This window comes from Sorex fumeus, unplaced genomic scaffold (assembly GCF_029834395.1).
Source record: "Sorex fumeus unplaced genomic scaffold, SorFum_2.1 ptg000079l, whole genome shotgun sequence".
Lineage (NCBI taxonomy): Eukaryota > Metazoa > Chordata > Mammalia > Eulipotyphla > Soricidae > Sorex > Sorex fumeus.
Genome location: NW_026606136.1, coordinates 3459508 through 3478108, shown reverse-complemented (window position 1 = coordinate 3478108; position 18601 = coordinate 3459508). Strand labels below are relative to the sequence as shown.

At 42.0% G+C, this 18601-nt stretch overlaps 1 protein-coding gene across 1 annotated transcript in view; it reads left to right on the top strand.

Moving 5' to 3' along the window:
- The window catches only part of KDM4C (lysine demethylase 4C), a 443969-nt gene that overhangs the window by 49909 nt on the left and 375459 nt on the right, over positions 1–18601 (top strand). Inside the window, exons 3-4 of the mRNA XM_056130576.1 lie at positions 11821–11996; positions 15312–15426. Coding sequence (XP_055986551.1) covers positions 11821–11996; positions 15312–15426 — 291 coding nt within the window. The remainder of the gene's footprint in view (positions 1–11820; positions 11997–15311; positions 15427–18601) is intronic.

Here is an 18601-nt window from a genome sequence, read left to right as displayed (position 1 = left end):
TCGCTTTTTGGGTCACACCTGGTGATGCACAGGGGTGTTACTCTTGGCTCGTTCACTCAGGAATACTCCTGGTGATGCTTTGGGGATCATATGCGATGCTGCGAATCAATCTCGGGTCGGCCACTTGCAAGGCAAACACCCTATCCACTGTGCTATTGCTCCAGCCCCTGATTTTTCCTTTTTATCATCATTTTTAGGTTTATAATTTTAATTAATGTTTTTTGGACCATACCCAGTGGTGCTCAGGGCTTCTTTATGGGTCTGCGCTCAGGGATCACTCCTGACAGGGTCGGGGCACTATATGGGTATGAGGCATTGAACCCAGATCAATTGTGTGCAAGGAAAGTGCCTTCCCTGCTGTACTGTTATTCTTTGATTAATGGCTTAAAAGGACAGATAGCTAGCTATGCCCACAAGGTGAAGTTCTTGATAGGTAGATGGTAGTGATAATAGCTTATGTCAAGATAAATGGTAAAATAAAAATGGTAAAATAAAAAACTTTGAGTTTTAGTAGACTCAAAGTTGAGACTTTGGAAATGCTAATATGAATACTGATTTTTAATAAAAATATAATATGTTTATTTTTTGGGTTGGGGAGATGGCTGAAATGGCTGTGCATCAGATACCTGACATCATGCTTGAGTTCTGTTCTTCATACTGCATGTCTGTCCACTCTCACTGGGTGTTGCCCTGGAAGGTGGCAGCACCATTAAGTTTAGCCAGAATGTATATTATGCAAATGTTTATTGTTGTTTTTATACAACCATGTAGATGAACTTGAGGAAGAATTAATTTCCTTCATTCAGAATTGATTAAATATAAAGATTCAGGCTGGAGATGTAACTTAGAATAGACTGACTCCCTCTATCCCTCCCTTACTTTCCCCCCTCCCTCCATCCTTCCTTCCTTGTACTCCTAGTGGTGCTCTGGGGACCATATGTGTTGCTGGCAAACGAACCTTGATCATTCAGAGCAAGTGACTTACCTGTGGTACTCTCTCTCGGGCCTAGAATGCATACCTCATATGTATGAGGTTCAGGGTTATATCTCCAAATTCTGCAACAGAAAAAAAGACAAAAATTACTTGGATTCTTGTATTACATTATAATAAAGAACTTAGTTTATCCAAATAAACATTCAGAAGGTTGGAGGGAGTTAGGGCTGAATTGAACTCAGTGATAGAGTTTTGTATGTGTTGAGGCTCTGGGTTTGCTTCCCAATCTGGAAAACAGATAAAGGATGGAAGACAAATTATATGGTACAAGAAGAAATTTGATACGTATGTACAAAACATAACCAAGAACAGTCAGAAAAGAATAAAGGACACAGATATTAACAAGAAACCCCCAGCAATGCAGTAGTTAAATGGTAAGAGACTTGAATAAGTACTTTACGAAAAGGATATCCAGAGGATCAGTGAATAAATGAAAAGATTTTATTATTTATCAGCAAGATGGAATTCAGATTTATAGTTGGATGTCATAGAGATAGTACAGGGCTAAGACTCTTGCCTTGCACCTGCTGATCCTGGTTTGATCGCTGGCACCATATATGGTCCCCTGAGCCCTGCCAGGAGCGATCCCTGAGCACGGTCATGAGTAAACCCCACATACAGTTGGCTATGCTCCGAAAGAACAATAGAGACAAAAACAACAACAGCAGCAATCTACAGCTGGGGAGGTAACGTTGCGTGGCTTCTGTAAAGACTGACTTTTATTTTGTAGTTCAATCTGCAACACCACATGTGGTCCCCTGAGCCCCTCCAGGAATGACCCCCATGTGCAGAGCCAGGAGTAAGCCCTGACCACTGTCACATATGACCCCAAACCAAAATCATAACAATTTTGTTTTTTATTCACATTTGCAGCAGGAGGGGGGAATCATACCTGACCTGGTGGTGCTCTGGAGTCTTCAGTGCTTGGGATGGAACCTGGGCTTTCTTCTTGTAAAACACACACATAACCTATTGGGCGCCTTCTCTGGCTTGAAAGGCTTTAAATTATCAACAGTACAAAATGATGATAACAATATGGAAATATGCACTCTGTTGCTGGTAGGAGTGTGAACTGGTCCAATCACTTTGGTAAGCATTTGACCATGGCTATTAAACTTGATGTATGCATAATTTATGACCTTGTTCACTGTTTGGAGTGTCGGTATCTGTTTGTGTATTTTGGAAAACCACATGCATATGTACAGCAAAAGAGGGTGATGTAACATTAACAGCAGTCCTATTTGCAATAAAGATAGCGAAGAGAAAACAAGTTACCGGTGGTCCCCAATATATGGATTTATAGGAGGGAATACTAAGAATTGTTCATATAAATTCATATACTCATAACCACTCATAACTGAAGCAACACTTGGTGTTGTTCAGGAACTACTCTTAGCTCTGTGCTCAGTGTCCATTCAGAGTCAGGATCTGATCTAGGCCCTCTGCATGCAGAGTACGAGCTCAATTCTACCGAGCCATTTTTCCAGCCCCTAGAAAGGGCAGATCGAGGCTTTCAGGGATGCCAGCAATATTCTGCTTCTTATACTTTGGTGTTTACTTTATAATAACACACAAAGCTGCCTGTTTGTGCTTATGTTTTACTATTTTGTACTAACTATATTGTACAGTTATTTTTTGAAGCTTATCTTAAAAACTTCAATAAAAAAGAACAATTTTTAAAATACAATTTTAATGAATCACCGTGAAATACAGACTTACAAACTTTCGTGATTAGATTTTAGTCATACAATGATAGAGTACCCATCCTGTTCTCCACCACCAATGTTTCCAGTATTCCTCCACCACATCCCATCTCCCCACCCCCCCGCAACACACACACACACACACACACACACACACACACACACACACACACTGCCTCTGTGGTAGGCACATTCCCTTTTACTCTCTCCTTTTGGGTGTTATGGTTTGTAATGCAGGTAGTAAATGGCCATCATGTTTGGTCTATAGTCTGCTTTCAGCCTGCATCTCCCATCCTGAGCGAGCCCTCCAAGCATCATTTACTTAGTGGTTCTTTCTCTATCCCAGCTGCCTTTTTCCTCAGCATATGAGGCCAGCTTCCAAACCGTGAAGTGATCCTCCTCGCTCTTATCTCTATTCTCCTTGGGTGTTAGTCTCCCATTCTGTTACTTTATATTCCACAAATGAGTAGAGTCATTCTATATTTGTTTCTCTTTCTCTGATTTATTTCACTTAGCATGATACTCTCCATGTTGATCCACTTATATGATTTCATGATTTCATCTTTTCTAACAGCTGCATAGTATTCCATTGTGTATATGTACCAAAATTTTTATAACCAGTCATCTGTTCTCGGGCACTCCAGATTCTAGCTATTGTAAATAGTGCTGCAATAAACATACAAATGCAGATGTCATTTATACTGTATTTTTTTGAATCTCTGGGATATATTCCCAGAAGTGGTATTGCTGAGGCAAATGGGAGCTCAATTTCTAGTTTTTTGAGAAACATCCGTATCGTTTTCCAAAAGGGCTGGACCAGTCGGCATTCCCACTAGCAGTGAAGGAGAGTCTCCTTCTCCCCACATCCATACCAACAATGGTTGCTTTTGTTCTTTTGGATGTGGGCCAGTCTCTGTGGTGTGTGATGATATCTCATTGTTTTGATCTGTATCTCCCTGATGATTAGTGATGAAGAGCATTTTTTCATGTGCCTTTTGGCCATTTGGATTTCTTCTTTGAGAAAGTTTTTGTTCATTTCATCGCCCCATTTTCTGTTGGAATTGGATGTTTCCTTTTTGTAGAGTTAAACCAGTGCCTTGTATATCCTTGATATTAACCCCTTCACTTGATAACTTGACATCGATTTGCTCAAGCAGGCACCAGTAACTCATTGATTTGCTCAAGCAGGCACCAGTAACATCTCCATTCGTCCCTGTCGCGTGCTTGTGTAGCCCAATGGCGTCTACTTGTTCTAGGAACACAAAGAGCCTCAAACCGATCATTCAGGGTCTTGACAAAGTCTGACCATCTCATAGGTGGGCGGCAACGCGATCTTTTGACGTCCCATGGAATCCAGTTGGTAACGGCTCTAGTCCAGCTTTCGTCTCCAAATCTCATTACGTGTCCAGCCCATCTGATTTTCAATGTGTCCTTGATTCTTGACCATCGACGGAGGTTAGAGCTCTGGATTCTTTCTCTCATTTGAGTGAAGCATGATACTCCAAGCATAGCTCTTTTGAGTTCCCTTTGGGAGACCTGAATAGCGTTCTCATGCTGTTTTTGTAGGGTCCAGGTCTCTGAGGCGTATGTCAATGCAGGAAGAACAGTGGAATTGAAGAGATGTGCCCAGAGCCGGAGGTTCTTTGTCCTCTTAGCTATTTCTTCAACACTCTTGAAGGCGTTCCAAGCTGCTCTCTTCCTCCTGAGCAACTCAGGTGCCATTTCATTCGTCATGTTGACTTCTAGACCTAGGTACACATAACTGTTGCATTTGGAGATGTTTGTTCTATTGAGAGCGAATGGAACATCAGGAATAAAACTGTTTCTCATAAACATTGTCTTCATGAGATTCAGCTGTAGTCCAACCTTTCCACACTCATGGTCGAAGTTGGCCAGCATTTGTGCCACTTGGCTAATGTTTGGTGTTATTAGAATGATGTCATCAGGAAAGCGAAGGTGCTGTAATTGCCGACCATCTATCTTCACTCCCATTCCTTCCTATTTTAGTTGTTGCATGATATTCTTGAGGGTGGCACTGAAGAGTTTTGGTGAAATGGTATCGCCCTGCCGAACCCCTCTCTTGACGTCAATGGTCACCTCCCTGTAGAATGGTGAGATCCTGGTAGTGAATCCATAATACAGCTCACGGAGGATCCTGATATATTGAGTTTGAACGGCCTGTTTGGCTAGGGCTTCGATGACTGCTTCTGTCTCAACAGAATCAAAGGCCTTCTTTAAATCAATGAACATTAATATTGGCATCTTAAACATTAACATTGGCAACTTAAACTCTGGAGAAACCTCAATGAATTTGGTTATTGTGTGGACATGGTTGATCGTGCTGAATCTTTTTTGGAACCTGGCTTGCTCACATGGTTGTCCTTCATCTAGTGTTCTGCCAATCCTATTCAGGATGACTTGAGTGAACAGCTTGTAGATGACAGACAATAGGCAGATTGGGTGATAGTTGCCAATGTTGTGGATGTCTCCCTTCTTGTACAGTAGTACAGTTCTGCTTGGGATGGAACCTTGCAGTCAGTCAGGTAGCTTGTGAAGAGCTGAGCCAGTGTATTGAGTACTGACAGCAGATTCTTCAGGTGTTCAGGTCTGACCTTGTCTGAGCCTGGTGCTGTTCGCTTCTTTACCGATGAAATGGCGTGTTGGATTTTGGAAGGGAGAATGTTGGGAACAACATATTCATCCTGTGGAATTTGGTATGTGGGCAGGTGGACGTGGCTTTTGAAGAGATCCAAGTAGAAGTCATGAATAATCTTCTCCATTGCCCTTCTGAAGATGTGATAGATACATCAGGATGTCGGAGAGCAGTCATTTTGGTCTTGTAGTTGGTGAAGGACAGGCGGGCATTGCAAATACTTTCCCCGGCTTCTGCTGCATCTGCCGGCACTGCTGCTCTTCTCTCTTTGAAGTCTTCGTTTATCACTTCTCTGCACTGTTTTGCGAGCTTGGACGGTTGCTTGTAGTTGCTTGAGGCTTGTGCCAAGCCACGTTGGCGAATAAGCTCAAGAGTTTTTGAAGACAGGCTTTTTTTTGTGGCTATCTCTCTGTTGGCATTCCTTGCACAATCATGGAGGTGCTGAACCAGTTGATCGTATTCCTTGTCAATGTTGTCAATGACAGCATCTTCCCCTGTTGCCACAATAGTGCCAAAGAGATCCCAGTTGGTGGTCGTTCTGGGAGTTCTCTTCTTAAACTTTGCAGCCCTTTCTCCCCGCACCGTGAAGTAGAATTTTGCATGAAGGAGACGGTGGTTTGATCCCATTTGGAATTTTGGAACAACAGCGATATGGTCAGGCAAAACGATCGATTGAATATGATGTTGTCAATTTTGTTGTGGAACCATCCACTGGGAGGCTCCCAAGTCCAACGTTTAGATTCAGCCTTCTCTAACTGTAGTTACCAGGGATGGTCTTGGTCGACAGGATGAACTCAGACAGCCTCTCACCCTGTTTGTTCCATTCTAGGCCGTGGGTCCTGATGTGGAGTTCTTTGGCTGATCTTCTCGGTTCTATCTTGGCATTAAAATCACAGACAATGATCTTGTAGAAGATGTGGTCTTCTTTATAGAACTTCTTCAGCTCCATGTATAACTTTTCAGTTTCTCCTTCATCGTAATTGGATGTTGGTGCTTAGACAACTAAGATAGAAACTGCTGGTAGTGAGCCACATCTATTCAAGTGTAATCTCAGGTGACCAAGGGATTAAAATCAGGAGCCCCACCCTACCCTGCTCTGTCTGCTTCCACCTGCCACGACCCAGGGATTCCACATAGAAGACCCACCCTACAGGTGCCAGATAAATACCTCACTGGCAGACCTCCACTACCTCCACTACCCAGCCGCCGCCATGCTCCAGAATGCTTTTTGGACCATGAGGCCGCTTTGCGGCCATCATAAGATGCTTAATACCATCTTGTAGGCTTGTGGCACCATATTTGATAGGGTTCAAATATGGTTTGAACCATGGGAACACCTGCAAGGGCGATTAGAGGCCACCCTAAAAGCCTCTATCCCTCTTGGAGAGCATGGCAAGCTACCGAGAGTATCCCGCCCGCACGGCAGAATCTGGCAAGCTATCCTTGGTGTATTCAATATGCCAAAACCAGTAATTACAATGGGTCTCATTCCCTTGACCCTGAAAGAGTTACCAATATGGCAGCATTGAGAAGGATGAGAAAGTAGAGGCTGATAAAATCTCAAGGCCGAATTAGGCTGCCCAAATGAAGAAAGACAAAAATGATTGTCTGTCTTTATTTTTTTTCCATAATTTTATTTATTTATTTTTCTTCTTATATTTATTTATTGAATCACTGTGGGAAAAGTTACAAAGCTTTCAGGTTTAAGTCTCGGTCATACAATGATCAAACACCTTTCCCTCCACCAGTAGTCATTTTTCACCACCAAGAACCCCAATATACCCCCCTCCCACCCTTCCCAATGCCTGTGAGGCAGATGATTTCTACATAACTCTTCTCTACATTGATTACATTCATTATTTCGACAGAAGATGCACCATTATTGTTTAGAATCCCCCCCCCCCCAACAATCAGAATTGCTGAAAAGGGATTGTGAAATACTTTGTCTTCTATAGCTGGTTATGAAAATCATATAATGTCACATGGCCACTATCGCGGCCATGCGAATTTTGAATTTCTGCAAAGAGCTAAATAATTACAAGATTGGTTTCTGTGTGTCTGGTGTTATGGCTGTGCGAGAGAGTTGCTTGTGGGGGGCAACTCGTGACCTCGGTAGGGTGTGAAGGATGAGCTGGGACTGCCCTCCTTCCCATGAGACTGCAGTTGCCCTGTCACTGCCGGCTCATACCTGGCTTTCCTATAAGCTCTGAGGTGGGAGCCACCTTGCTGTCGGGGGGTGGGGGGAAGGCGGAAGGGAGCAACACCCTTTGCCTCCCGGGGAGGCATGGTGTCGTAGTTTAATCCATTCACTTTTCTGCTGCAAGCTGCCAGTCTCTGGACTAAGTCCTCTTGCCTCTGAAGCCGTGGCTGTGCCCGAGAGCCGCTCGTGGAGGCAACTCATGACCTCAGTAGGGTGTGAAGGACGAGCCAGTACTGTCCCCCTTCCCATGAGACTGCAGTTGTCCTGTCACTGCCAGCTCATACCTGGCTTTCCAATAAGCTCTGAGGCGGCGGCCACCTTGCTGCTGGGGGAGAAAAAGGTGGAAGGGAGTAATACCCTTTCCCTCCCGGGGAGGCATGGTGCCGTAGTTTAATGCATGGTCCATTCAGTTTTCTGCCGCATGCTGCCGAGCTCTGGATTAAGTCTTTTTGCCTCTGGATCCATGGCTGTGCTGGAGAGCCACTTGTGGGGGGCAACTCATGACCTCAGTAGGGCATGAAGGATAAGCCAGTGCCGCCCTCCTTCCCATGAGACTGCAGTTGCCTCACCACCACCGGCTCATACCTGGCTTTCCAATAAGCTCTGAGGTGGCGGCCACCTTGTATGCGATCCAGATGCATTTCTACCAAAAGCCACTGGGTTTCAAGATTTGTTTCTGAGTCTGTGGGATCATGGCCATTAAGCAGTTTGATCAAGGAACCAGAGAGGCCAGGCCTCCAATTATATAGCCAAGCCGGAGGTGGTTTGTGAGTGTGTCTCCCACATACCTAATTTTTGGCCATTTACTTTCTCGGTAAACTTTGCCCCAAGTTTTTGGGGTCTGTCCAAAGGCACAGCAGCAATTTTGGGGTATCTGAAAGTGTGATGGTGCCATCAGGCTGCTGATGCATTCGCCTCACAGGTACAGATTGACCTGCTGGTGGCACCATACCCCCGACTGTCTGTACTGTCAATGCACGTACACTGGCATCGGATGCATCGAGGACCTGATGGTACGAGTGCAAAAGATGAAGTATGACATCATTGGTCTGACCGAGAACAGAAGGCATCAATCACATCACACCATTTTCGACACTTGAGAAGAACTATTCCTCAGAACATGCAACAAAAGAGGCGTCGGTGGTGTTGATGTCCTTGTCAACATGAACTTGGCCATAAGCATTGATTTATTTGATTTCCTAACAACCCGAATCAGACGATTACTGTTGATAATTAGAAGAATATTTGGTGAATATCCTTTCCCATTCTGTAGGCTGTCTTTGTATTCTGGTCTCTGTTTCTTTTGAGATAAAGAAGCTTCTTAGTTTAAGATAGTTCCATTTGTTTATCTTTGTTTCTCCTTGCTAGATCAGTGGAGTTTCGTCTTTGAAGATACCTTTAGCTTCAATGTCGTGGAGGGTTTTGATGACCTTTTTTCAGTGTACCTTATGGATTCTGGTCTGATGTTGAGGTCTTTAATCCATTTTTATCTGACTTTTGTGCATGAGGTAGAGGTCTGAGCCCATTTTTTTTTTTTTGCATGTAGTTGTCCAGTTTTGTTCGCACAATTTGTTAAAGAGGCTTTTTTTTTTTAATTTATTTATTGAATCACTGTGGGAAAGGTTACAAAGCTTTCAGGTTTAGGTCTCAGTCATGCAAATATCAAACACATTTCCCTTTACCAATACTTATTTTTTACCATGAAGAACCCCAATAAAACCCCACCCCCCACTCCTCCCAGTCCCTGTGAGGCAGATGAATTCTAGTTAACACTCTATCTGCTTTGATTAGATTCACTGTTTCAATAAAAGATTCACCACTATTATTTAGAGTTTACCCCCGCCCCCCAAATCAGACATGCTGAAAAAGCATTGTGAAGTGATTTGCTTTCTACAGCTGGGTTCAAGAATTAAATGTTGGTTTTGGATTTCTGCTATTTTACCTATTGACCCTGGAAGTATTTCTACTGAAAGTCAGATAGTTAAGAAATTGGTTTCTGTGTTCTGGAGTCGTGGCCGTGCTGGAGAGCCGCTCGTGGGGGGCAACTGGTGGCCTCGGTTAAAGAGGCTTTTCTTGCTCCACTTTATATTTCTTGCTTCCTTATCAAAGATTTGATGATCATATGTTTGAGGGTTTGTGTAAGGATATTCACACAATTCCATTGGCCTGTGGATCTGTCTTAGTTCCAATACCATGCTGTTTTAATTATTACCGCTTTATAGTAGAGTTTGAGGTTGGGGAGGATGATGCCTCCCATCTTTCCACCCCCCACGCTGCTATAGCTGTTCACGAGTGCTTGTGGTTCCATATGAATTTCAGGAGTGTTTGATCAATTTCTTTGAAAAATGTCATGGGTACGTTTGTAGGGATCGCATTGAATCTGTATAATGCTTCGGGGAGAATTGCCATTTTGACAGTGTTAATTCTCCCAATCTATGAACAGGGGATGTGTTTCCATTTCCTTGTGTCCTCTTTTGTTTCTTGAAGTAATGTTTTGTAGTTTTCTTTGTACAGGTCCTTTACCTCTTTAGTTAAGCTGATTCTGAGGTACCTGATTTTCTGAGGCGTGATTTTAAACAGGATTTTAAACAGGATTTTATCCCACTTTCTTCTGTTTCATTATTTGTGGATAGGAAAGCCATGGACTTTGGGTATTAGTTTTATAGCCTGTGACTTTACTATACAAGTCTGTTGTTTCTAGGAGCTTCTTGGTAGAGGCTTTAGGGTTCTCTAAATACAGTATGTCATCTGCAAATAGTGAGAGCTTAATATCTTCCTTTCCTATCTGGATGCCCTTCTTACCTAAAAAAGCAGAACAGTTTCTAAAGGGGATTGAATTCCAGCCACATATCATGATCTAACTTATAGTTTTACCTCTTATAAATATGCTCTTTGGTTTCAGTATTTATTGATTTTGTGTGTGTGTGTGTGTGTGTTTGTGTGTGTGCACGCGTGTGTGCACTTGTGAATATGCTACATCCAGCTCTGCTTACTCCTGGTTTTGTGCTCAGGGATCTCTCCTGGCAGTTTAGGGGACCATATGTGGGTGCTGGGGATCAAGCTAGAGTCAACCATATGCAAGATCTTGCCCCTGTCGTGTCTCTCTGACCAGTGTTCATTGATCATTTCATTGTTAGTGATTGAGTAAACTACTACTGGAAAGCAGTGGTTGCTGGCTTCCTCACAAGGGCGCCTGAGAACTGCTGCTGCACATCCCTTTCCAGCACATCCGTGCTCAGTGATGTTCTGATGGGCAGTTCAGGTTGGCCATGCTGGGAGTCGCTCCACCATTGGAAATAGGCAAAAGCACTAGATTAGGGACTGGGATGTGGGTTTATTACATGTGTCAAGTTCATTTCCCGACACAGTGAAAACAAAACAAAAATAAGCCTGCTACAAATCGGTCTTCCTCCACTACCCCAGAAAACTGATTGTTGAACACTTATTAGCACAGCGCTTTGCTGTTTGTCATATGTGTGAAAGGTGTTCAAATTAATATTGACTAAATAAATATTTATTAAGGTGTTCAAATTAATTTTGACTAAATAAATATTAAACGGATTTTCTCAGTAATAAGTGGCATTTGAATTTTGACTTCAGTAGGTTATTCCTTTTGTAGTTCATCGATTTGTTCCAGCAGGCACCAGTAACGTCTTCATTGTGAGACTTGTTGTTACTGTTTTTGGCATATCAAACGGGGAGCTTGCCAGGCTCTGCCGTGCGGGCGGGATACTCTTGGTAGCTTGTCTGGCTCTCCGACACAGGTGGAGGAATCAAACCCGGGTCGGCTGTGTGAAAGACAAACGCCGTATCAGCTGTGCTATCACTGCAACCCATTCCTTCTGTATATCAATCAAAGTGAGAGAGTAACAGTAATTTTTTGCTTTGTTTTTGAGCCACGCTTTGTGGTGCTCTGTGCTCAGGGATCACTCTGGTAGGGCCCAGGGCTCAGGGGACCATACGGTATGCCAGGGATCAAGGTTGACCACGAGCAAAGCAAGCACCCTACTTGCTGCTCTCCGACTTACTGTACTATCGCTCTTGCCTGAGAATAAACGATCTTAACTACAAAATAAGTTAAGTATTTGATGCAGTGAGTCCTTCATACATTTGTACTAAAAAATATTTGGGTCAAAAGAAGTTTCCTCTTACTGTTCATCTTCACAGATTTTCTGCACACTTGTAGAGATGCTGAGTATTCTCTTGGAGTCTGAAAGAGAGTAAGTATTTGGAACACTTTAAAGATAATATTTTATTACTTTGCTTTTAGGTGATTCCCCCTAAGGAGTGGAAGCCACGGCAGTGCTATGATGACATTGATAATTTGCTTATACCTGCACCAATTCAGCAGATGGTCACCGGGCAGTCAGGACTGTTCACTCAGTACAACATCCAGAAAAAAGCGATGACTGTGAAGGAATTCAGGCAGCTGGCCAACAGTGGCAAGTGAGTGAATTGTTACTCTCTCTTCTTTCAGAAATATGTGCGAGCCTGGTAAGATACTTCATAGACATTGGAATTTCCAAGAAGGCAGGAGTCTCCGGGAGAGTTTCTTTGTCCTCATGTAATGGTTTCTGAATTCTGTTCTTCACATGGTTGCCTGCTTCCATTCCTTTCTTACTGAGGAAACTGTTTCTCATTTTATCTATTCTTTTGCTTTTGGGGCGTCACCCAGTGATACTGCAGGTGGGGTCCAACTCTGTGCTTGGAGGTGACTCTGAGGGGTGCTTGGGGGACCTTGTGGTGCCTCGGATCAAGTGTGGGTATCCTGCGTGCAGAATATGCACTTGAACCGTCTCTCAGGTATCAGGGAGCCTCTCACAGATTTAATTTTTATTTTTGGCCACACTTGGTGATGCTCAGAGGTTACTCCTGGCTCTGCATTCAAGGATCACTTTTGGCAGTACTCAGGAGACCAAATGGGGTGCTGGGGATCAAATCCAGGTTGCCTGCGTGCAAGGCAAGAGCCCTACTCACTTAACTATCATTCCAGCCTTCTTCTCTAGAAGGTTTTTTTTTTTGTTGTTGTTGTTGGGTGGGGGGCACACCTGGCAGTGCTCAGGACTAAATTCTATCTTTGTGCTTAGATATCACTCCTGGCAGGTCAGGGAAATCATATGGGGTGCCAGGGTTCTAACTTGGGTCAGCCACTTGCAAAGCAAAAACCCTACTTGCTGTACTATTGCTCCAGCCCTCTGGAAGTCTTAATGAACATCTCTGCTGCCTTTTGCTGGGCTGGGATGGACCAAGACTCCCTGACTGCAGAGCTTGTGCCCCTGCCTTTTGAGCCATCTCTGTCTTTACTTTTGTATAACAATAAAATTGAGAGTGTAACAGTAATTTTTTTGTTTTGTTTTTTTGACCACTCCTGGTAGTACTCTGTGCTCAGGGATCACCTACTCCTGACTCAGATCTCTTACTAGCTTGTGTATCCTGTGCCTGGAATGGAAGTTTTAGAATGAAGCAGAGTTAATGATGTTTTTTCCATTTTGTCCTCCCTGTCAAAATGAAACTCTGTCAGGTTCCAGGTTTTTTTTTTTTTTTCTAGTAAATCAGCTAATTATTTGTTAGCATTTTGAATGCAGTTGTTAATTTTGCTGCTGTCTGGTTAGGGTTTCTAGCATAGTAGATGGAGATATTATTGATCATTCTATTGAATTCAATTCAGTCGAACATAGGCAGGTCCTAAATTACTCTCATTTTGTTGATTACTGTTGTTATTTTTTTTTAAAATAACATACAAATATAGATTTTTTCTTTTTTGGTTGATACTATGAGTGTTCTTCAGGGCCACAGAGATAGTACAGGAGGTCAGGTGCTTGCTCTGTATGTAGCTGACTTAGGTTTCGATGGTATCATATAGGGTTCCACGAGCACCTCCAGGCGTCAGCTTTTAAGCACAGAGCCAAGAGTAGTCCTGGGCACTGCTCCTTCCCAATTATCCTTCAAAGTTCAAATAATATAAGTAGCTGTGATTTTGTAATTTTTCATGTGAAATTACCATTAACACATTAATAGTAATAATTTGCTAGCTGGCTGACAAACAGCTATAAGTCTTTTTTGTTTGTTTGTTTGTTTTGGGGCTATACCCAGCTGTGCTTAGGAATCATTTCTAGTGGGGGTCAGGAGACCATTTGGGGTGGTAGGGATCGAATTGGGTTGGCCTGGTGCAGGGCAAGTGCCAGACCTGCTGTACTATTGCCCTAGCCATGAATTACAATATGTATCGCGCGCGCACGTGTGTGTGTGTGTATGTGTGTATGTGTCTTTTTGTGTCATACCTGGTAATGCTCAGGGGCTCTGAACTCAGAAATTACTCCTAACAGTACTCTAGGAACCATATGGGATGCTGGGGATCAAACCCGTTTTGGACACATGCAAGGAAAAGACCCTCCCCAGTGTACTGTCAGTCTGGCCCCGAGTTACAAATATTTTCATATGTATAGAATTATATCACTCTTCTTAACTTGTTTTATACACAGTGGAAAGATTTTAGTGTTTGTATATATAGAGAATTACCTTATTTTGTCATTCTATTTAAATAGGCCTAGTTGCTGGATATTAGCTTGAGTTTTCAGTTAATGCTGCAGCCCAAAGTCATTCCTGTTGTTCCTTTTTCAAATAGGGGCCATTCCAGCAGTGATGAAGGTCCAGGGCCCCTTCCAGTGGTGCTTTGTGGGCCATGCAGTGCTAGGAAACACGTTTAGGGTCTCAGCCATGCACTGCATCTCTTTAAGCCATCTCCCTCACTCAAAGCTATACATGTTTTAAGGCCTTTGTTTTTCTGAAATATTATGCTTGAAGGTACTTGCCAGTTTATGTTCTGGTAAGAAAGGTTTCATTTTTTCTTACCATTAATTTATGATATACTTGTTAATCTAATAGTGGTACAATTTTGGTTTTACTTTAATGTCTTTAATTTAATACTGTCTTTTGTCAATTTTGTAATTGGTGTTTTGTCTCTTACATGTAAATTTGTAAAATTTCCTAGTCTGTTTCCTGTATATATAATTTTCCTAAATGTGTTCTCCAGCATTGCATGGCCCACCAGGCAGTGTAGTATAATGACCTAAAGACTTCAGAAAATCAGGTTTAAGTGATAGTACAGCAAATAGGGCACTTTCTTTGACCTGCTGAGTCGAGTTCGATCCCCAGCACCCCATATGATCTCCTGAGCACCACCAGGAGTGCTCTCTGAGCACAGAGTCAGGAGTAACCTCTAAGCACAGATAGGTATGGGTCCCCAAACAGACAACAAGCAATAAACAACAATAACAATAACAACAAAAGATTTTAGAAAATACTTTAAAAGCAAATGAATTTTACTTAAATTTTAAGTTTTGTTTTAGGATTTTGGGCTACCCCTGGTGGAGCTCAGGGGACCTTATATATGTGTTGCTGGTATTGAACTGGGATTGAATGTGGGTCAGCTCCATGCAGAAGCAAGTGCCTTAACCCCTGGCTTGTGCTGTCTCTCTGGGCCCTGATTTGTCACTGACTTTTGCTTCTAATCCTTCTATTTTCATGAATCACTTAATCACTTAATCACTTAGCTTCCCGTTAGTCGTCGATTTGCTCGAGCGGGCGCCAGTAACGTCTCCATTTTCATGAAAGTGTTTACTAATCAAAACGATGAAGTTAGCATATAGTTATTTACGAACCTATACAGTAATTTAAAGAGTTAAAGTATCTAAGTGAAAGAAGTGGGAAAAACTTAAAATGACCTTACTTGCTGTTTTTTCCCTAATCTACCTTTTGCAGATATTGTACTCCAAGATACTTGGATTATGAAGATTTGGAACGCAAATACTGGAAGAACTTAACTTTTGTGGCTCCTATCTATGGCGCAGACATTAATGGGAGCATATATGATGAGGTATAGTATGTTACAGTAGATTTTTCACGGGGTAGTTTCATGTTGCTGTTTTGATTACCATTTGAGGCAGTTCTGAAGTTGTTAAGCTTTAAGTGATTCAGAATTCCTCACATCAGAGGAAGGAATGAAGAGCACCCGAGAAGGCCTTCTGCTGCTGGTAGTTTTCAAATTGAAACCAGCCAGTTGTACGTGTATCTGAGAGTATAATGATAGTATAAAATGTGGGTACCTGATATTTAAATTACAAAAGAAATTTAAAGGACATACGAGAAATATTAAATTATGATTTTGATACAGTTGTTATACCTTCACCACCACCAAAGTGCCTAAGACCTCCCTCCATTCCTGCGCCTTTTCAAGTCTTCCATCTTTCTTCTACCTCCGGCCTCCCTTTTTGACACTGACTTGTCTGTATACTTTTGAAAGTGGTGACAAGTCCATGGATACCCAATATATAAAGATTACTTAAATCTTCAGTCTCCTTATCTTTCCTGGACACAGTACCAATCACTGTATCCTGTATTAAATCAGTACTTTGTATATTTTGTATTTCAATTTCAAAAGCATTTTATTTGTTTTTGTGACTATTGACTCAGGGATTACATGAGATGGTTCTGTGGTCCAGGGGAATTTAACCAACCCAGGATATCATATTGATTCACATCCTTGACCCCTAAGTATTTTTTGGGAAATTGCTCCTGACAGTGCTTGGGGTCCCATGTGGTGCTGGGGATGTGACTTGGAGCTCCTGCTTACAATACATGGACAAGCCTTTAGATAATGTCTCCCTGGCTCCCCGGTGCATTTGCTTTTTGTTTGTTTTTTGCGCCATACCCAGAGGTGCTCAGGGCTTACTCTGGGCTCTGTGCTCAGATGACTCACTCCTGGTGAGCTTCAGGGGACCATATGTATTGTTGGGGATAGAACCCAGGTTCACTGCATGCAAGGCAAGCACCCTACCCACTGTACTATAGCTCTGGTCTTCCCAGACATGTTTGTATCTGTTGTTTTATTAGTGATAAAAAGTCTCTTTCAGGTTTAACATATTATAACTGCTTTAGTGGAAAATAACTTGTAAGGCTTCCTTAAGGAATTTGGGAAAATAATTGCTGTAAGGTTTCCTTAAGGAACTTGGCTTCTTACTTATTAGACCACCTTCTGTGATCTTTTCGTTGGAATGGCGAGGCAGAGAATTGAGTGTTAGCATTTACAGTTGGGATCCTGAGAGGTTTTCTCAACCTCCCAAGGGTGCTTTGTGCTTGCATTCTTCCATCCCTGTTTTAAGGAAGCAGCCATATATTGTCCATCTTGCAGTTGTGAAATGTGTACAATTAGATGATGTCATCAACAAGTTTTTCCCGAGCTAATGGAAATTTTGTGCTTGCTATGTACTTTCTCCCCTTTGGGGTATCCTGGCAAGTTTCCAGGCTTTTGAAAGGAAGACTGAGCGGAGGAATCATCTGGATATTAGGCTGAGAGGTTGTGTATCTTGCTGCTTTCCAGTACATAAAACTGAGTTTTATTTTTGTGAGTGCTACTTGGAATCATTGACCTCCTTATTCCTTAACATATATTTAAGAGAAATAGTATCTTTAGGGTGATTTTCAGAACAATTGACTTTATACTGCAAACTAGCTTTTTTATATCTGGTAATGAAATTGCCTTTGTTGATGGCTCAGATGAAGCTGATGGACTTTGATTTGCTGTGCTGATCAATTTACTGCTTGTGTTTGAAAACCACTTACACATTGGCATTGTTTCAAGAGGAACATTGACTTGAGCCTTCAGATTTGAGTAACTTTGGTTATTAAAATCCAATGTACGAAACCCACTGGTTTATAAACATGCACTTTGAAAACATTCTCATCATTTACAGGTTTTGGAGCCATGATTCTGTCATTTTGGTGGAACCTACAAGGCATAGTATTTTATGGAATTTCTGTAGACTCTGTGGGAGCATTTAATAGCTCCAGAGCTGAGCTGACACTTTCAGTGTGTTGGTAGCATAAAGAAAGAAATGAGAGACGTTGTAAACTGCTACTGGTAAATAAAACTAATCACACTCAAGACACTAAAGTTCAAACAAATGAAAAATAACTTGTGCTTCCCCCCTGGAGTTAGATGGAGAGTAATGAGGAATTAACAACATTATATAGCGTGATGAAGAGTGAATGTAATAATAACCCGTAACTGTCAGGAGTGTTTGAAATCATCACAATGAATGTGTGTGGAAACAGCCTGTGTATTCTTTCACTGTTTACTGTTGTATCCTTTCATTGTTTAACTCTTTAACTCAGTATTTCACTTATAGTGGGCATGAGTTATGATTCATGGCGTTATTTTATTTTAGTTTTTATAAATGTGTTCTTCATTTATTTTTACCCTCAATGCTCTTTAGGAACATGACATGCTCCTGTTAACAGAAGTAGCGCTTTCTGGGCATCTTATGTTAAAATAGAAACAATTTTTCCTCTGCCAGATACAAATTTCATATTTCCCTCCCCTCACTGTCATGCATCCAATATTTTGCTCTGTTAGTTCTTTTGGTGCTCAGCCCCATACACCATTCATTTGTGTTATGTCCACATACTCAACACTCTCCCAGTACTTTTTTCTATATCACCTCATTTATTTCTCATGACTTGCTGCAAATTGTAGATAAAGGAAACAGATTCAGAAAAGTGAAGTGATTGTTATAGGGTGATAGAGTAGTGAGTAACGTAAACCAAGATTTACAGCCAAACGCAACTCCAGAGCTCATCTTCTCTTCTCCCTGACGACACTTCTTTTTATGGGCCATCTTCCGTAAGATCCATTTTCATGTAGAATTTGTTTTTTTCATCATGTTCCTTCATTTTTATTTATTTATTTTTAAGGGCCACTTCTTGAGGTACTCAGACCTACTTTTGACTCCTTGCTCAGGGGTTGTTCCGGGGTCAAACCTGGATATCTGCAACACAGAGAAGCTCATGGCATTAATTTGAAAGGAATCATCAAATGCATTTCACTCCCCCGCCACCTTAATTTTCACTTATGGCCTCTTCCTTTACTAATAAAGGGGTTGGGAAGATAGCTTGGAGACATGGAACACATTCTTTGCATGCAAGAGGCTCTGAGTTTAATCCTGGACACAGCTGGTTATGGCGTGGGTAGCCCCAAACATGAACCATGAGGT